The 18,820-nt window shown below is 35.0% G+C and overlaps 1 protein-coding gene across 1 annotated transcript in view; it reads right to left on the bottom strand.

Annotated features, from left to right (window-relative positions):
* Window positions 1-2,294: 2,294 nt before the first annotated feature.
* The window catches only part of NYAP2 (neuronal tyrosine-phosphorylated phosphoinositide-3-kinase adaptor 2), a 238,856-nt gene continuing 222,330 nt past the window's right edge, over window positions 2,295-18,820 (bottom strand). Inside the window, exon 6 of the mRNA XM_026491817.4 lies at window positions 2,295-2,628. Within this exon, the coding sequence (XP_026347602.4) occupies window positions 2,401-2,628 (228 nt within the window). The 3' untranslated portion in view covers window positions 2,295-2,400. The remainder of the gene's footprint in view (window positions 2,629-18,820) is intronic.

Genomic DNA, 18,820 nt, shown 5'->3' with positions numbered 1-18,820 from the left:
AAAAAAAAAAGAGTGCATGAAACCTGGCAATAGCATGAGTTTGGCAGAACAAATGGGAATGACTGAATCCAACACAAATCATTTCAATACCTCTGTTTCCTTCTTGACAAGTGGCCAGCATTAAAAAATATCTTCTGCCTCATTCAGAGAGATATGGGAAAAGATTGGCATCTGAAAAACACACTTGGTTATGTTACCTAAATATAAATTTCAAAAGAATTATTCAATCATTACCATACTGAGCCTGAATATACATTTACATACACCCAGATCATCCTAAGGATGCTGAGAATTGGTGTCTTACACCTGATTGACTGGCTTGAGTATACGTGGTCAGAAGAAGTTAAATCAGGCTAACATCCTGGGTCCTAAGCCCATTTTATTTCCATTCTGATTTTATCTTAGCATATTGTCATCACTCTTAGATTGGTACTCCGTTGACTGTTGGGTTAGAAACATAATCTCTAACTGGTGAAACATGGCAGTAGGATTTATTTAAGCTACTTAACATCTCCCCATGATTTCCTGTACTTGTGATCCTGCTTCTTCTTCTTCTTCTTTTTTTAACCACCTCAGTTATACAAGCAAAACCTAAAACCTCAGTAAGCGTGTTATGTATACAGTTCTCCTGCTGAGTACTCATTCACGCAAAAACAACAGATACACATGCTCCCACTTACCCTTTTTCCTTATTCTTTCAGAATTCTAATTGGACATCAAAATATACATTGATTATAAAAGAATAAAAAATTATTTTATAACATTTCAAAGGCTTGAAAGGAACTATTACTGATAAAGCATTACTAGGTTTTTAAGCAATATATATTACAAAAATCCCCTCACTCCTGTTATATTTGGTTTTATTGAGCAGCTCTGTACTATTGCTGTCAAAACCCTTACAAGGAAAACCACTATGACAATAACTTCGAACACATACCGTTTCGCTCAGAAATATAATACTAAATTGATTGTTAAAGAAGAATCACATACTGTCAATTTTAGGAAGCATAAATAGTAATTTAAATATACAAAATATACGAGATAGTTTCCTTTTTATCCATCCGTGGCAATATTTATATGCAACTAACAAGTTATTCTTAAAAGATATATAGGATTTGTTAAACTTAAACTTTACCACCACATAAAATCGAAGCCACCCCATCCATCCCTTAGCCCCTGCATTTCCTATTTCTTCCTTGAAACAAAATAAAATAAACAAGTGGTCATAATTCTTTGGTCATGGTATCAGAATCAGTAAGAATGGATGTGATGGTCACGCACAGAAGATTACGACCCAAAAATGTGGTGAAAACTAGTTTGAAAAACTTAAGAAATACTATTTCATTCATGGACCTAAATTTTGCAAAAGATTGGCGTTTAGTGTACTAAAATATGTAAACGTATCTGTCTGAATGTTTATTTCTCATTTTCTAGGGGAAACAAACATACACGTGAAAAGTTACTTAAAAATAGTGATGGCAGTGGCCATAAAGCCACTGGTCCCACTTGCTTGAAAGCAGTCGTGCTATTTAGCTTTTGATTCCTTGTTCCTTCCATTGTCACAGTGAACCCTGGTCTCCTCCAATCAGATCCATGATGCAAGGACACACGTCCTGAAAGTCATTTCTGAAGGAAATGTTTTCTGCTGGGATATCCAAATGTATCCGAATAACTTTCTCTGGAGTCTGACTAACCATTGCTTAGTATAAACAAGACAATATTGAAGAGAAATTCTTATAAAGCCAATGCGGCAAAAATATTGGTGTTGATGTAATGTGGACGTCCAAACTATGCATCACATTTGCATTCATTTCCCGTCAAACCCTTAAAAATTTACAAAGCAACAGATGTCCATAACGAACATGATACCTGACTTCTACGTTACTAGCACCAGATCATATAATAATGTGACTGAACATGATTTATAGCTGTGAGCTCTCATACAGAAGCCAAATGTGGACAGAAAAAAAAAAGTAACATCTGAAATGCAAAAATTAATAATAAAAGGCATCAACGGATTACATATAAAAGAGATAACAAACCAGTTAATACCGAAATTATATCATATAGTAAAACTCTCAATATTTCTGTACTTTATATACGTATAATGTGTATTATTTCAGGTGTCACCCATAAACTAGTAAAATATTTACATCTTAATATCTTTTGGATTCAAAATAATCCGGGATAAATAAGTGTCTTAATTGCAAGGATACAATTAATATACATTTTATCGAGAACTTGCCATGAGTAGGCACAGCTTCCCATGGGCTTTCCAGGGAAGCACTGGCATTCCATTCCATTCCGACAGAGAAGATATGTAACAGTTACTTATCACATGACTGAGTCGACCTCTCTCTTCCTGTCAAGTGATGTGGAGCTCCCGCTGTCCTGCGCACGTCATATGGCCGTATCCCAGAACACCGTTTGCTGCTTAGAATAGGGTGGAGGGCTGTACTTCTTTGCCCCTGCGTTCTTCTTCCAGCTGGGCAGGATAGGCATGCTATCCTGTTTGCAAAGGCCCTTTTCCGTTTTCTGTCTAGCTTTTATTTCCTTGCACAAGCAACGCTTTTTCTCAATCATCTCAAGCATTGTATGGTCTCCATGAAACCACTGCATGCATGCCACCTAGCAAAAAAGAAAGAGTGAATACAGAAGCAAAAAATGGAATGAAAGCAATTTCTTTTTTCTTTTTATTTTTTTTTTGCACTGTGCTAGTAGTCGTTTCGAAAAATGCCAGCTGTTTGTCTATCTTTGTAATTCTTACAAAGCAAAATTAAAGTATGGAAACTGTAATTAAATTTTGTACTTAAGTAAACTTTGTGACATAATCAAACAATTATTTAGGCAAGAATATTTTTCCAATATGATTCAGGAGCTCACAATATGGAAATGACCCTTTCTTTTTTTTAAGCAATTGGCCTGGTATTTACCTATTGCTTTTATGTCGACTCCATCGTCTTACAGGTCCCAATGTGTCCAAGTTCAATTATTGGAATTACTTCTCAGTGAGATCTAAGATGAATGTGATTTGTTTTGAAGAATTTAAAGACCATTTTTGTCCTTGAAATAAAACTTGGGTTTGTTTATGAAAAGCATGTGGAATTAAGACTTTTCGTAATTCATCTACCAAAATGTGCATGCATCTAATGCTTGGAATTTAAAGGTTTAAATAATTTTTTGCCAATATTTGTTTTCTATATTTTTTGATGTTTCAGCAAATGTCTAAGTCAGAATCATTGGCCTGTGCCATCCTACTGACCCACGCCCCAATTAGTTCCAGCACTTCAGAGAACCAGACCCATCAGGTCAATTATGTACTAGGAGATGATTCAGAGCTGACCATATATTGACACACATACATATATTTCTGGACAGATGTATATGCTGTCATATCCCCTAATATGTCATGTCCCCAGGTATATGCTGTCATGTCCCCTAATAACTGTTCTTTAGAACAGAACTATAGAGTTGAGTCTGTCACACAAGGAAAACAATGTGATTGGGCCACGAACCCAGCATGGGGAAGCTTCCACTTAATTCTGTAAGCAAATCTACTCTTTGACTTTAAAGGTTAAAATAGCTCACTTGGAGTCACTGAATTAGATGTTACAATTTTAGTATAAAAATCAGAGCAAATACTTAAATAACATTTACTCTATACCAGATCCCATTCTAAGTACTTGGCATAGTTTAATTCATTCATTCTTCACAATGATGATACTCTGAAATAAGTACTATTTATTAACCCATAATGATGAGTAAAATGAGATTTAGAGAGATTTAGTAACTTGCTTAAGCTTACAGAGCCAGCAAACAGCAGAGTCGGGATTAGATCCCAAGAATCCATTTCTAACACTGTGCTTTTAACAACTACTCTATGCTGACTTTTAGTGTATGTGTAGAAGTGGAAAGGATTGAGAAGATAAATTAGTACAACAACATACAGATGAGGAAACTTCAAGAAATTACATATGTTGCCCAGAGCCAGGCAGATAAGTTTCTGGCGTGAACAGGCAAGATTGAAATTCTCATGATTCCTAATCCTTTATGGAGTGGGCGGGGTCTAGAGCGGGAACACAAGAATTCAAAGCCTAGATGTGTCATATTTCTCCCAGTCACTGCACTTCTTGGTTCCTTTATCTGAATAACTGAATCGGTAATATCTCAATTTCAGAAGTTGGTATAAGGATTGAACTGGACAATGAAGGTAAAGTCATTTTTCAAAACACTAAACCACTGCCCAACTATTATTATTGTAATACTGACAAACACCTAGGAGTTTTCCATACCTGCTCTGTCACACATGTGCGAGGAGCTCTGTGTATGTGACGCTCCTTCTCCCAGCCACCCTGAAAGGTTGGATTCATCTACACAGTGCAAGTGTGAAAGCAGTCTCAGAAGGTTTACGAAGCTAGATCAAGGTCAGAGCTTACTACATGTAGTAGAGACCTCTATCAAACTCAGATCTGTCTGACTCCAAAGTGAATATTCTTTCTACTACATCTCATGATTGTTGTCTAGAAATCATAATAGTTATTGTCATTTCACTCTGACTACCATTTCTAGACGTTACTCAAAAAATACACATATATCTATTGCTTTATGCGGGAATAAACAGTGCTTATCAGATAAATCCAAATCAGTGGCTTGGACTTGGAACCCAGAAGATGGCAGTCTTATCGCCCATGTGCCTAACTTGATACAAAGTTCTTTGAAAAAAATGAGCTGTGTTTTATGGGCACGGGTGTTTGCTTTTTAAAGGAAATTCTTGATATTTGTTAAATTATTCCAACCAATAGGCTTTTGTCCCAACAGAACATTGCCAAAGTGGCTTGGAAATTTTTCAAAAGATTTCTAATATTTTATAACTTGATAATCCATGCAATAAAAATACAGTAAGTCTATTTTGGTGGAAATACAGGCAAAATTTATTGAGTGACTATAAACTCTTAAAATGGATTTATAACACAGAATTCCCAGAGGGCAGGCCCCCAATTTTATCCATCAGCAGCCCCAACATGCAGAACAGAGTCATTAAGCTCTCGATAAAAGTTTTATGAATGAATAGAAGCCACCATCATTGAACAGTTTTTGTTAACTCTCGGAAAGCTCACCAGATCATTTTCTTCTTAGTAAAATCTCACTGGATTTTACACATTTCAACAAATTTGCAAAACCTCCAACCTCCATTCAGGTAAGACAGTTACAGCATCACTTTGGTATTTGCATTTATTTAGTTTTCCACACAAACCTTAAATCACTTGTTATTTAATTTTCTGTAATATTTAAGAGTGAGAATCAGTACATGTCAATGCAAAATAATAATTCTCCTAGATTGCTCTAACAAGAGTATCTCCAATATATTGCATAGTAGTCATTACATTTCCGGTATGTATAACTGCATTACTATAGGTGGGTATTTTCTGTCAGCTAGAAGTGTGTACTATATAAGTGCATCAATTTAAGAATAATCCATTCTTTAAAAATATCTAAAAAATAAGTTTAAGAATAAAGATTTATAAAGTATGATTTCCATATTCTTTACATTTTTATTTTAAAATAGTTAAATATCCACTTGATTGATATAATGGTTAAAAATATTAATAGAAGAAAATCAACCACTTTTTTTCAGAATGCCTATAATATTAACCTATTTTCTTTTGGTGGTCAATACAAATTCTGTGAGAAAGCATTGGTCAATATATGAATGATGGCTAGATATTCCAAGAGAATTTAAGTACAGGTTATTAGAAAACAGCCAATTCAAAAATTTTTTAATTTCAATATTTTAATAAATCTGTTGAAGAGTGCTACAGAATCATTTCACGTTAAGCTGTTATCGAACATTTTTTTCTCATTTAAGATACCCATGCAAGTTACTACTATGTTAAGATGAGATAAATGCTTTTTCAATGTGATTCATTTTGGGGAAGACAAATCTACTTCCGATGTTTACTTTTATAGAGCATGTGGTTTTCAATATTTCTTTCTGGAGGGTGCATGCTCTTTTTAATTCCCAGAATTAAGCTCCAACGTTACCCACTCTGGCCATTTACATGGCAGAATCTCTCTCCCTAAAACAAGTCTAAAAATTACATTTCACTCTGACAGTAAGATGTTTCCATTTATTAGTTTGTACATAACAAATAGGATATTAAACAACTATATGAAGCGTGTGAAGAATACTACCCATAAAATATTTCATGACTTTGCTGTGTTTTTGTTTCGTTTTGTTTTATCACCAAATTCTTCACAGCTTTTTACAGTTTAGCTATAAAATTCCATTTCACCTCACCCCGGAGTTAAAAGAATTCTGGGATTTGATGTACAACAAGCATGCACTGGGAGACAAGTGTAAGACAATTGCTCAATTGATATGAATACAGTTACATCTATGGGACAAGATTTTCATATTAACATGATTCAGCAAAGGTAATATTCTTGGCTAAAAGTTGATGGGGATGAAATCAAGTGAAGCTCTTCCTCAAGAACGTAAAATGTAAATCCCCATCCCTTACGAGCAGGCTACACAGAGTGACTTCTTCCCAGAGAATACAGTCTGGAAAGGGGGAGGAGAGTAACTTAACAGTGGATAGCCTGGGAAACACTATGTACACACATCAAGTGATTGATGGCGATAAGTGATGTCAATCCTATGGACCTTGGACACCATGTGATGAGAAAGGCACACGGCCTCTGTGTCCCTCCTCCCCCAAATGCATAATCTCAAACTCACCATGAGAAAAACACCTAACAAATATAAATTGAAAAATACTCTACAAAATACCAGTCCACAAGTCCTCAAAACTGTCAAGATCATCCAAAATAAGGAAATTCTAAGAAATTATCACAGTCTAGTGAAGGCAAATGAGACTTGATAACTGAAATTGACTAACGTGGTATCCTGGAAGGGATCCTGAACTAATAGATAAAAACCTAGAAAATCAAAATAAGGAATGGGCTTTAAAAATACTGTTTCAATATCGACTCATTGGTTGCGACAAATGCCCCATAGCAGTGTAAGATATTAACAAAAGGGGAAATTTGGTGTGGGGTATACAGGAACCCTCTGTGCATTCTCTGCAGCCTCTCTGTAAATTTCAAACTAAAGTTCAAAAAATGTATTTTAAAAAATCACCTGAAGAGACAACATTCTTTCCAAATGCTAACTGTAACTTATCTTTCACTCTTTAGATGGAAGCGACATGGTATAATGGAAAGAGTTCAAGGACTTGATTGGGATCTTCATTGTTAGGTGACATTGAAAAGTCATGTATGTCTTTGAACTTGTATGCACTTCCTCTATACATTGTATATATATTGGTACATAATTCATATACACACAGTATATATATTTGTATATACTTCATATATATTTTATGTATATTGTACATACTTTATGTATACATTATGTGTATTGCTACATATGTCATACTTCACATCTTTGTATGTTTGTGAACTAAATAAAGCTGGCAATTGGATTAGAAACTGTAAAGCCCCAAACACTGCTAATGATCTTAATTACTAATCCTTCAATACATGAAGAATAACATAAATGTCAAGGAGTCTTTAATTTACCTCAATCATTACCTTCTCTAGGAAGTAAACTAAGTACTTCTGATATTGAGTATATTTTATCCAAAGAACAAAGGAAAGAAAATATCATTCAACAATACATCTCCATACTATTTATTTAAAATATTCAATTGCCAAAATATGTAAACCATAAGGAGATAAAAATATTCTAAAACAAGCACTTTAACACTAGCATTTCAACACTAAAAATGATACCAGAATAAAATTGATACAAGCAGGCATATCTCTATCAATTTGATGTTTGTGCCTCATGAGTTAGCATGTAAAAAATAATAATAATTTACCAAAGACTTAGGGGACAAAGCAGTGTTGAGCAAGTGCCTTGTTGGCTTCAGAATTAAATTTAACTATTGTGAATAAAATTTAATTTCTTAAACAAGAGACCTAACACCAGCACTAATTTTCAGATGCTCCCAGGGGGGATAAATCAGTTCCATGCTGTTCTCTCTGTGCCAATTTCTCTAACCCTATAACCTACATTATGAGAAATCATTTCCAACATGGGGAATATAAGATTTAATCTGGCTGAAAAAGAAGTCGAAGTCATCACATTTCTTTGAATTTTCTCTTTACCTTGCAGAAAATTTCTCCAGGAGAGCATGGATAGCATTAGTGGGGCAACAAGTAAGAGCAGGCATGAAGGCTGGCTGGTAAGATTTGAAAAAGAAAAGCTAATTTCAGGAATTATGGGGGATAGTGAGTCCCCTGCGTCTGTGCAGTTCCTCCCCACCCTTAGCTGTCATGAGGTCAGCCAGAGGTGTTAGAGAAACGAGCGTTCTTCCTCTCTCAGGTAGTGGGCAAAGAGATCGATACTTTAGTAACGAAGAATACGTAAAAAATAAACATGTAAGTAACTGTAGCTTTCTTATGTATATCTTCAGAATAATGGACAGGAGTTAGCAAAATACAAGCCACTTCCAGAATACAGCCTACTGCCTGTTTTTGTATAGACCATGAGCAAGAATTTTTGTTTTATGTTTTAAGTTGTTGAAAAAAAACAAAAGGAGAATATTTTGTGATACCCGAAAATTATACGAAATTCAAATGTCAGTGTATACGAAGTTTTAACTGGCACACAGACAGGGCTATTTGTGGATGTATTTCTACAGCTGCTTTCATGTTATAGAGTTACATAGTTGGGACAGAGATCACACATCCCACAAAGCCTGAAATATTTACTGTCTGCCCCCTTACAGAAAAAGTTTGCTAGTCTGCTACGTAAGTGGCTAATTAACCCTTGAAATATGTATATTTTGGAACTGTCTAATAGAAGACCAAAAAGGATAATGTTAATATTGATGCAATAAAAAGGGCTATAAAGCAAGTCAAGTGCATTGATTCATACATGCTCACATATTTTTCATATCAAGTTTGGCCCATTAGATTTAAAATCAGCTCTGACAATTAGTTTAAAGGAATTATTTGAGCATGTTAACTACACATTTCATCATGAGAAGGAATAAAAATAATGTCAGAATTAAATAAAGTGGATTGTCTGGTGTAAATTAACTAGGTAAGAGACTTAATATAAGGTCAGTCCCTCGTTTTAATAACCCTGAAGTAGTCATTTGCTTGTCTGTGATGTGTTATTGTAGGAATTCAACTTCAGTATAAAAGTTCTTTTGAGAACTTTAAAAAAATAATTCTAGTGAATTATATTTGTTTTCTTCTTCTCTAAATATATTTTGGGAATATTTCAGCTCTACATATTATAGGCAACAACAGAGGTCCTCAATAAACCTTCTGAAAGTGACATAACATAGAAATGGAAGCGTTATAATTACCTTCACTTGTTAACAAATTCACTAATAAAGTTGCTTTATTACTTACCAAGTAACAAATGATCAAATCCATGTTACTTGATTCTTACACAGAAAACAAACAAACCAAAAACCTATCTTTTTCTCCTTTTTTAAAAGAGATTATGTATGTATTTAAGAGAGAGATTGAGAGTGAGTGTGATGGAGGGGAGGAGCAGAGGGAGAGGGACAAGCAGACTCCTCACTGAGCATGAAGCCTGAGATGGGGATTGATCCCAAGACCCTAATATCAGGACCTGAGTCGAAATCAAGAGCCAGACCCTTAACCAACTGAGCCACCCAGTTGTCCCCCATCTTTTTTTCTTTGAACGAGTAAGTTTTGCTCCATGTATCCGTTATAAAATAGTTGATATTTTGAAAGCAGACAGAGGTGACCCAACATCATAGTATTTTCTATGCTCAGTGTTTAAAACGTACAGTTAAATAATCTATATGGCATTATAATTACTTATAAACACCATTTGTTCAACTTTGGAAAGTATATATTCAAGGTCAGGAAGATGACTCAACACTAATTGATTCTTGTTCCTTTTTTTATGAAGACCAAAGTGAAGCCATTTGGAAAGATAATGCAAGCATGCAATCAATACCAAAAAAAAGTATGCAATACCAAAAAAAAAAAAAAATAGGTAAAATAAGTGTACAATACAAAAAAAAAAAAAAAAAAAGGTAAGTGGGCAATACCAAAAAAAATCTATAATATGTGTGCCATATCAAAAAATGGAGAATCTAAATATACAATACAGAACATAATATAAATGTGCAGTACCAAAAAAGTGGGCACTTTTCAATTTCATGGGCCTGGATTTAATCCCAAGTCTTTCAATTTCACTATGGTGGTGTTGCCCAAGTTAGTTATTTTGTTTTCTTGCCTGAGATATTATGGGAATTAAATAATCTTCACGTTATATTTTAATGATATTATTTGAAATAGCATCTTTGGTATATCTTTAGCTTTTTTGATAGTTTTTTGACTGTATTTTTTTCCACTTTAATTCTGACCTATCGATTGGGTGATTTTTAAATTGTTCCCTGGTACTGCTCTCTCATTTATCAACAATGTTGACTCAGAACATATGCCTAATCAAAGAATTACTAGACAAGTTTACATCTAAGGCATGTACTGAAACTGTAGATTTTACTTCACGTGCCTAAATTCTGCTTTAAAATATAAATATATTGATAAAATGAAAGCGACATCTTGATTTCAGAGCTGCTTTTGAATGCAACATCATGGGCATACATTAACCCCACCTTCTTTTTCCAGATCTAAAGATCCCTCTTCACGTATAATCTCTGATTAACTACTAGGCATCTGAGAAACATCACATGTTGGTATTTCAAGCCATAAAAGCTATTTGTTTTTACATATTTGTGCTTGCTTACATGATCAATTATGTAAAACTCACTAATCACAAAGATTTAAAAACTATAAGTTAATAAGCCTTACAATTGCATGGCTTTAAAGACAAAATAGAGCTTTAAGTTAATGTAGATTGCTCATTTTCTCTGCCTGCAAAATGAGGACCACAACCAACTTCAGTTTTATAGTGATGTCCTTTAATCAAGACCGAGTCACAAGTCGTATCCAAGGTTGATTTTAACTACCGTGCTACACAGGGACAAGTATAACTGATCCCAAGCTCCTCTAAGCCACTGCACATCTTTCTCAAATAATAACAATTCTATGTAACTGATCCCAAGCTCCTCTAAGCCACTGCACATCTTTCTCAAATAATAACAATTCTATTTTTGTGTGTGTTCGATTTCCTATTTTCTTAAGAGACACTATAAGACAGATGAAATGGATAACATGACCTGGTTTTCCCACTTATTTGTTGTGAGATGTGGGACAAGTCACTGAACCTTCCTGAAGCCTTGCTTCTTTCTCAGGGAAATGAAAATAATAAGACCTCAAGATTGTTGGGAGGAATGCAGGTAATTAACTTAGCAGCTATTACAAAGTGGACACAAAAATATAAGCTCCTGGAGCTGCCTGGGTGGCTCGGTCAGTTAAGTGTCCGTCTCTGGATTTTGGCTCAGGTCATGATCTCAGGCTCATGGGATCTAGCCTGCAATGGCTCCGTGCTCAGCGGGGAGTCTGCTTCTCTCCCTCTCTCTGCCCCTCCTCCAGCTATCTCTCTCTGTCTCTCAAATAAATAAGTAAATCTTTAAAATGTATATATATACAAGCCCTTCTACCCACAGTAGACTGTGAGTTCTTTGAAGACAGGACCTCTCTTGTTAATCCTCATGTCCTTAGCCGTCAGTACAGTGCAAGTATGTAGTAAGTACTCGAACAACGGACGGATGAACAAACAGATGACTAGAAGGGTAATGTTGTCCGAGTGCTTTCAGGAAAAGGCGCTTTGGAAATTTTTGACTTAATGATGATTTTATTCCACTTTTGTACAGTTGAATTCAGCAATATCCTGGATGCACAAGGTCAACCAAATTATTTCCTATGATTTTTGAACCTCAGGAGGCATCGAACCTCAAACTCAGCCCTCGATTCCATGTGAGCCATGCCCTGGGTGCTCTATAGTTGAGAGCATCTCTCTCAGATTCTGGCTGGGGTCTTGAAATTCTTGGGGTCTCAAGGATTCATATCCTTTGACTTGGGGGGGGGGGTCTCAGAATCCTTGGGCCTTTGGCTCAGGTTAAGTGACACATCCATGCTCCCTAAACCTCAGCATGTACTTACCATCCCTTGGGAGCTTGTTAAAATGCACATTCTTAGTCACCATCCCCAGAGATTCTGACTCTAGGTTCTGGGTAAAGTTGGTCTCAGAAAACTGCATTCAAATAGTCCAAAAAGCATTTAACTCTCCTTCAGCAATGTTTCTCAAACTGTCATCTACCTTTACGTGTCCAGTGTCACGTTCTTGGTTTGGTTCCCGGACTACTGAGACCACCTCTAATGTTGCACTTGTAACCCACCAGCCACACTCTGCCCAAGCTCGTTCTGTGAAGCCCCCATACAACCATAGTACTCGATTGCTCCCCATTTCCTGCAGAAAATGGTTCATGCTCCAGATCCATTACACTGAATTTCAACATTGTCTTTTCTGGCTAATCATTTTACCCCACTGTTTACTGCATACTGCCGTCATACCGGGTTATCATAGCTCACCCAACACCATAGGCACATTACTGGCTTCCATTCTTTAAATCAAGCTATTTTCCTATTCTGGAACTCTCTTCCTCCCTGAAGCCTTATCTTTCATGGGAAATTCCACTTACACTTTTAAAGTCCACCTAAACGTATCAAGAATCCATTCTGAAATCCTCTATGATCTCTGATAGCCATGCTTGCTTATTGCTGGTATAGTATTCCTTCCCTCCCTCCCTCCCTTTCTTTCTCCCTCCCTTTCTTCCTTCCTACTTTTCTTTCCTTCCTTCCTTCTTTCCTCCTTTCCTTCCTTCCATCCTTCCTTCCTGAAGTCAGCAGATCTCTCACATCATGCTATAATATTGTATTGATTATGAGTTTTGCACAAGATTCTGAAATTCTTGAAAACAGAAATCCTGTTTATATTATTTTTTCTAACCCTAGAATCCTAAGTCAGTACCCTCAAAGAAGTCCCACAATGTCTTAATAGTTAAAGTTTCTTTGAAATGCAATTTCAGAGTGATTAGTCTGAGAAGATTTTTTCACTTCTTTTTTCTAATTATAAAAATAATTAATCCATATTTTACAAAATATTTTACAAAATATGGATTATAGTAATATAATAAGAAAAACAACTGTGATATCACCACACAAAAATTGCAGTACATTTCTTTACATATAAATCATATACACATAATTATAATTCATGTATATACGTAATCATTGTGTATGTACCTGTATATACAAATTATTCTTAACGTATGATTATACTATATAAAATTTTATATCCTTGCATTTTCCTTATTATTACAGTTACTGTCTTAGACACTTTTTTCAAGACATGATAATAAAAATGAATTATTCATTATGAACACCTTTTACTTTGCCTTTGTATAATTGTTCACATATTTGGGGGTTTCATTTTTTAAATGCTGTAAGTAATATCTCAATACCTAATGACTTCTTCCTTCAGAAATCCACTCACACAGTAACACAAGTCAAAGGGTCAGAACATTTTAAAGCTTTTGATGTAGATAGAGCTTATTTGTCTTCCAGAAAAGTTAAACCATTTTCCATTCCCGTAAGCAGTGTGGGATTCATACCCTATTACCACAGACACAAGCAAGCAAGCAAACAAGAAAGCAAACAAACAAAAAATCCTGTAAATGGTACGTGTCTAGGAGAACACTTTGATTTCTACATTTACTTGTATTAATAGTGACTTGAAAGGGCTTGAATATTTCCAAAATATTTAATAACAGATCAGTGGATTCATAGCCTGAGTTTATTCTTTTCTTTTTCCCCCTAATGAGGTGGTAGTTTCATTTACTAATTTATACTTTTTAAATACATTTGGGGCATTTATATTTTATTTATCGTAATAATTTCCAGTGTTTGGTCTTTATAGTCATTTATGTTATTCCAGACAGATGTTCCTAATTTTTACACAGTCAAATCACTTGTTTTTTTTCAAAATACCTGCATTTTTAATTCTTGAAAGTCCCTGCCTTTTCAATAATTGATAAATATAATTATGTATATTTTTCAAGGTTTATGGCTTGCAAACTCCTTAATTCATTTTTTCCTTCATTTGTTTATACTTTTCCTTGTCACTAAAAATATGTTGCTTAGGAAGGGAAAATATATTTAATATGAAAAATGAGACGGAAGGTAAAACACTGAAAGGACAGATTTTACTTCTTAATTCTTCATGAGGTAAGAATCTACTTTTATTTATTTCAAATATTTCATCAGTGGTTCAAGCGCTATTTGTTACTCATAATGGCTGAGTCACATTTCAAATCCTAGAAGTAATTCTGTACTATAATCTCATTTTATGAGGTGGTAGCTGGTGTGGAACAACAGTCGTTTGAACGATGTGTATCAGCTCTACCACAACGAAAATAATGTCTAAGTGAAAAAATTGTGCTTCCCATCTTGAAATTGCCCTGGTGTCACCATTATCTTCTTGAAACATAAATCTATATGCATACTCACATACACACCTCATCAGTCTTTTGAAAAAAAAAATACTGTTTCATTTTCTAGCTTCAAATGATGCATAGTTTGGACAAATGTCATCTTCCAGGTTGCAATTTATTGTAACAGTCTTCGTAAGTGTTTCACTTAGGAAAATACTTAACAATTATGTTTTTAAAAATCACTATATTTCATTAAAAGAAAATAAAAATCTCTTTTGAAGACTGTTGAGAAGTCTATCATAGGCAAATACACATGCACACATAATACATATCTACACATTTCATGTATATTCATGAACATATGTAAGCATGTGTATATAAAGTATGTATCATACATTTGTGTATATATGTATTTGTATATATTTTTGTATATATGTATATATTATACATCTATGATTAAATTATTGGAAATTTCTAGAGATCTCCTGGTTACCATGTTGTTCAAAAAATATAATTCTGAAAGTTTTGCTGAAGGAATATATGTGTCAGTAATATCACTGAAGAAAAAATGGGGGTCTACAGCTAATAAACCTCATATCAAGATTATTGATGGTTTCAAGGAATATCAAAACATTCTTGAATGCTTTTACAAAGGTTCTAAAAATAAGTGAAGAAGTCATATTCTCCTTTGATCGGCTGACTTTGGAGAGAAGGACTGTCACAGTCTAAGGAAGATCATGACACCAATAATGCAGTAAGCAGCAAACTGTGGTTTATTATACATAAACCATGTTCCAGACACTCTGCGGGCACTTAGCATATATTAATTCCTTTAAAGCTTAATAATTCCATAAGCATGTCTTATTGCTATTTTTTAAATGATAAATTGAGGCTTGAAGAGGTTAAGTAGTATCTACAGCATCATATTCTTAAAGCTAATTATGATTAATGTGGCCCAAACTGGACACACACACACACACACACACACACACACACACAGCTATTATGGTACTTTCACTTCATATAGTTAATGACATGGGAAAGTATGTTGGATTAAATAAAGGTGTTAAAACTTGTTGCTGAAAGATGAAAGGATTAGAGGATTTATAAACTATCAAAACTTTAGTGGAGAGGTAAAACTGTGACTTTATTATTTGTAATATTTGCCATTACTGTCAACACCACCACCTTCTCATCATCGTTATTAAAATCATGGGCATAATAACCAGTTTCCTCTCAGTGGGCAAGGCATCATGGGAACACTCACCTGCTTCGTTTCATTCTAGCCACAAAATAACCCTGTGATCACCATTTTCTGGATGAGAAAATCAAGTTCAGAAGAGGTTAAAGGTCACTTAGCAGCTGCTGCAGACAGATTCCATAGGGGGTGCGAAAGGAAATTAACAATAGAGCAGAACACTACAATCTCCCTCCCTGGGTCAGACCCTCTATCTATAGTGCAGGTTCCTTGCATTTAACCCACAAGAATACACTCAGAAGGGCTCGTAATATTTTCACTTGATTGTCTTGAACATCCAGGGGTCAACTGCAAAGGTATTTCTTCTCTGCTCTTCACTTTACCTCCCTTTTGGCTTCCTTCTCAAAGACGCAATTACTAAAACGTTTAATGGAATGGGCATCCTGATAGGAGATGTGTCCAAGTGGTGAATAAGAGCAATTTCAATAACAAGAATGACGATTCCTTTCTTGCTATAGAAAAATTGCTCTATCTCATCTCACTTCCGAATGGCTCGCTCACTGGTAGTCCTTCCATACAATTGTACACTGAGCATGCATTACCTGTTCTGGATACCACACTGCAGAAGTACCCCCCTCTGAAGATCTTTTTCTTGTTATTTCATCACCCACAACTGAAATTCATTTCAATAAACACCTTTTTCCTCCCTTCCATGGTTGCAAACAATGTAGTAATCCTTCCACGCATACTTATGCTTCTCTAAGTATTTTCACAAGTATGGTGAGATATGGTGTCTCTTGACTGAGTTGCACAAATGTTAGCTGATTCAATGAGTTACGTTAGGAGAAAAAGCTCAAGTAAAAGCCTGCATAAAGGAAAAAGGCCAGGGTTGTTTTTTGTACCACCATGAAAGAAGATGCTAATGGCATCAAACCATCATTTCACAAGTTCTTTGCTGTAGCTGAATTTTAGAGAAGAAAATTTCACCATCAAGAAAAGTGAAGGTTTTAAACACTGTAAATGCATCACATTTTCATATTACAAGATGACAACTAAATGCAAAAAGCAAGTTGTAAAAATTGGGTATTAACTTTGTATCTCTTTAGAAATACACAATATAAATTGACAATTGTATGTAACTTAGCACATGTCTCTGGTGAAAGACTTGTCAAACATACAGCGGAAACATATCTATCCAAAAACGCATCATCCACCTAGATGTGAGTGACGTGGTATCTGCATCTTTACACGTGTATACAGAGCATAGATACACATGTAATAAGTGGATTCCTCTGTGCAAGGATACAGAAAAATGCAATGACTGAGAAATAATGATAATATTGCATGAGAAAGAATTGATTTGTCATTTAATTCTCAAATGTCTGAAATTGCCTTAAAGTGTTGCTGTTTTAAAATGTGTAGAAAGCATAAATGATATCTGATGTGATATATGACATTCATATATCAAAATGTGAGATGAGGCTTTTCAGAGAAAAGTTGATTTCTGTCACATATAAAAAATATGTCTATGTCCATAGGCAGGACGATGTATATTCTTAAAAATATATAATATAATACAATATAATAATAATTAATAACATGGTTATAATGTTAGATAATAAACAATGTCAATCATAAAATAATATGTAAATATATAATATTTAAAATAATATAAAATATTAGATAAAAATATATATTATTCTTGATTTGGCTTTTTACTATTTTATAATTATAAAACTCTTTGCCCTTGGAAAGCAAAAAGGCTATAGAAAAATTGTGATGCATTTTCTCCAATTAAAAAGGCACAACATATTTCTCAGCAATTAAACCTAATAATGACTACAGATATAATTTCAGCTGTTAATTGATTAAGCTAATTGTTTGTAATAAAGGGAAAAAAAACCCTCTGAGCAGGTTTCAGAATTAATTTATGTTTTTAAATGAGCAAGAAGTTTGTAAGTAGAATGCCTTAAAGAGACATCCCCTTAAGGAGCAAACAGTATTACAAGATAAAATTCAATTACAAGAAGTATATTGATGTTTTTCACTAAGTATATTCTCTTAATCGCTTACATTAGCATTAATTTAATTTCAAGTTTAATTTCATTACAAAATATTGGCTTTTAATAGTGCATACGGACTTGACCACAGATAAATTAGGGAGAGTCGCATCTCAGTAAACATTTGTTTTATCTAGCAAAAGTAGAGGGAGGTTCATAGAGTATGCTGATCCTTAAGAGTAATCACTGGAATAGCCAACAATCATTTTTAGTTCTTATAACTTTGAATAAAGCTGGATAAGTACATAAAATATATTTTTTTCTCCACCAGAACGCATTGCTCAAGATGAGCAGAACTTTCTTAGAAAGGAGAAACACACTTGCGGCCACAAATAATTCTGAAGCCAGCTTTCCTGTTCGCTACCTCTGGGCCAGTCACCTCCTGTGTCTTGGCCTCAGGTTAGAAAGAACCAGAAGGCCCACACTGAAATGCAGGGCAGCATCAGGCTCACAGCTGCATTTTATACAAACTGCACAATATTTTACATTTTTGAACCTATGTGAAAAAAATCAATAAATTTCATGGTAAAAGAGAAAGAAACCGAGGGGAAGGGAGGGGGGCGGCAAGAGCACTTGGGTTCTTCTGAGAAATCAGAGAAACACGCTCCAATTGGTGGAGGTCAGTTTTCTCTGCTCTTTCTGTAGGCTTATCTCTTTCAGTTCCTCCCGGTCCCTCCGTAACTCAACGCTGAAGCCCAGTGCCAGTCGCCATTTTTCACTTTACTGGTTAATGAGGTTTTTAATAGTAGAAAAATATTTTCTGTACTGCTGATTCTATCAACGGGAGCAAGCACTTAGCTTCAATCCTTCCTGCGCAGCTGCAGGCACGGTTGGGGTGGGGGGTGCTGTGTCTCCCTAACTGCACCATTTAAATAAATCTCCTTTTGGGGTGCCTGAGTGGCTCAGTCAGTTAAGCATCTGCCTTTGGCTCAGGTCATGATCTCTGGGTCCTGGGATCCAGTCCGTGTCAGGCTCCCTACTCAGTGGGAAGTCTTCTTCTCCCTCTCCCTCTACTTGCTCTCTTGAGCGCTCTCTCTCTCAAATACATAGACTAATAAATAAATAAATTTATAAATAAATAAATGAATAAATAAATAAATCTCCTTATG

The sequence above is a fragment of the Ursus arctos genome, unplaced genomic scaffold (assembly GCF_023065955.2).
Source record: "Ursus arctos isolate Adak ecotype North America unplaced genomic scaffold, UrsArc2.0 scaffold_1, whole genome shotgun sequence".
Taxonomy (NCBI): Eukaryota; Metazoa; Chordata; class Mammalia; order Carnivora; family Ursidae; genus Ursus; species Ursus arctos.
The sequence above is the reverse complement of the archived record's forward strand: the minus strand, read 5'-3'. Positions and strand labels throughout refer to the sequence as shown.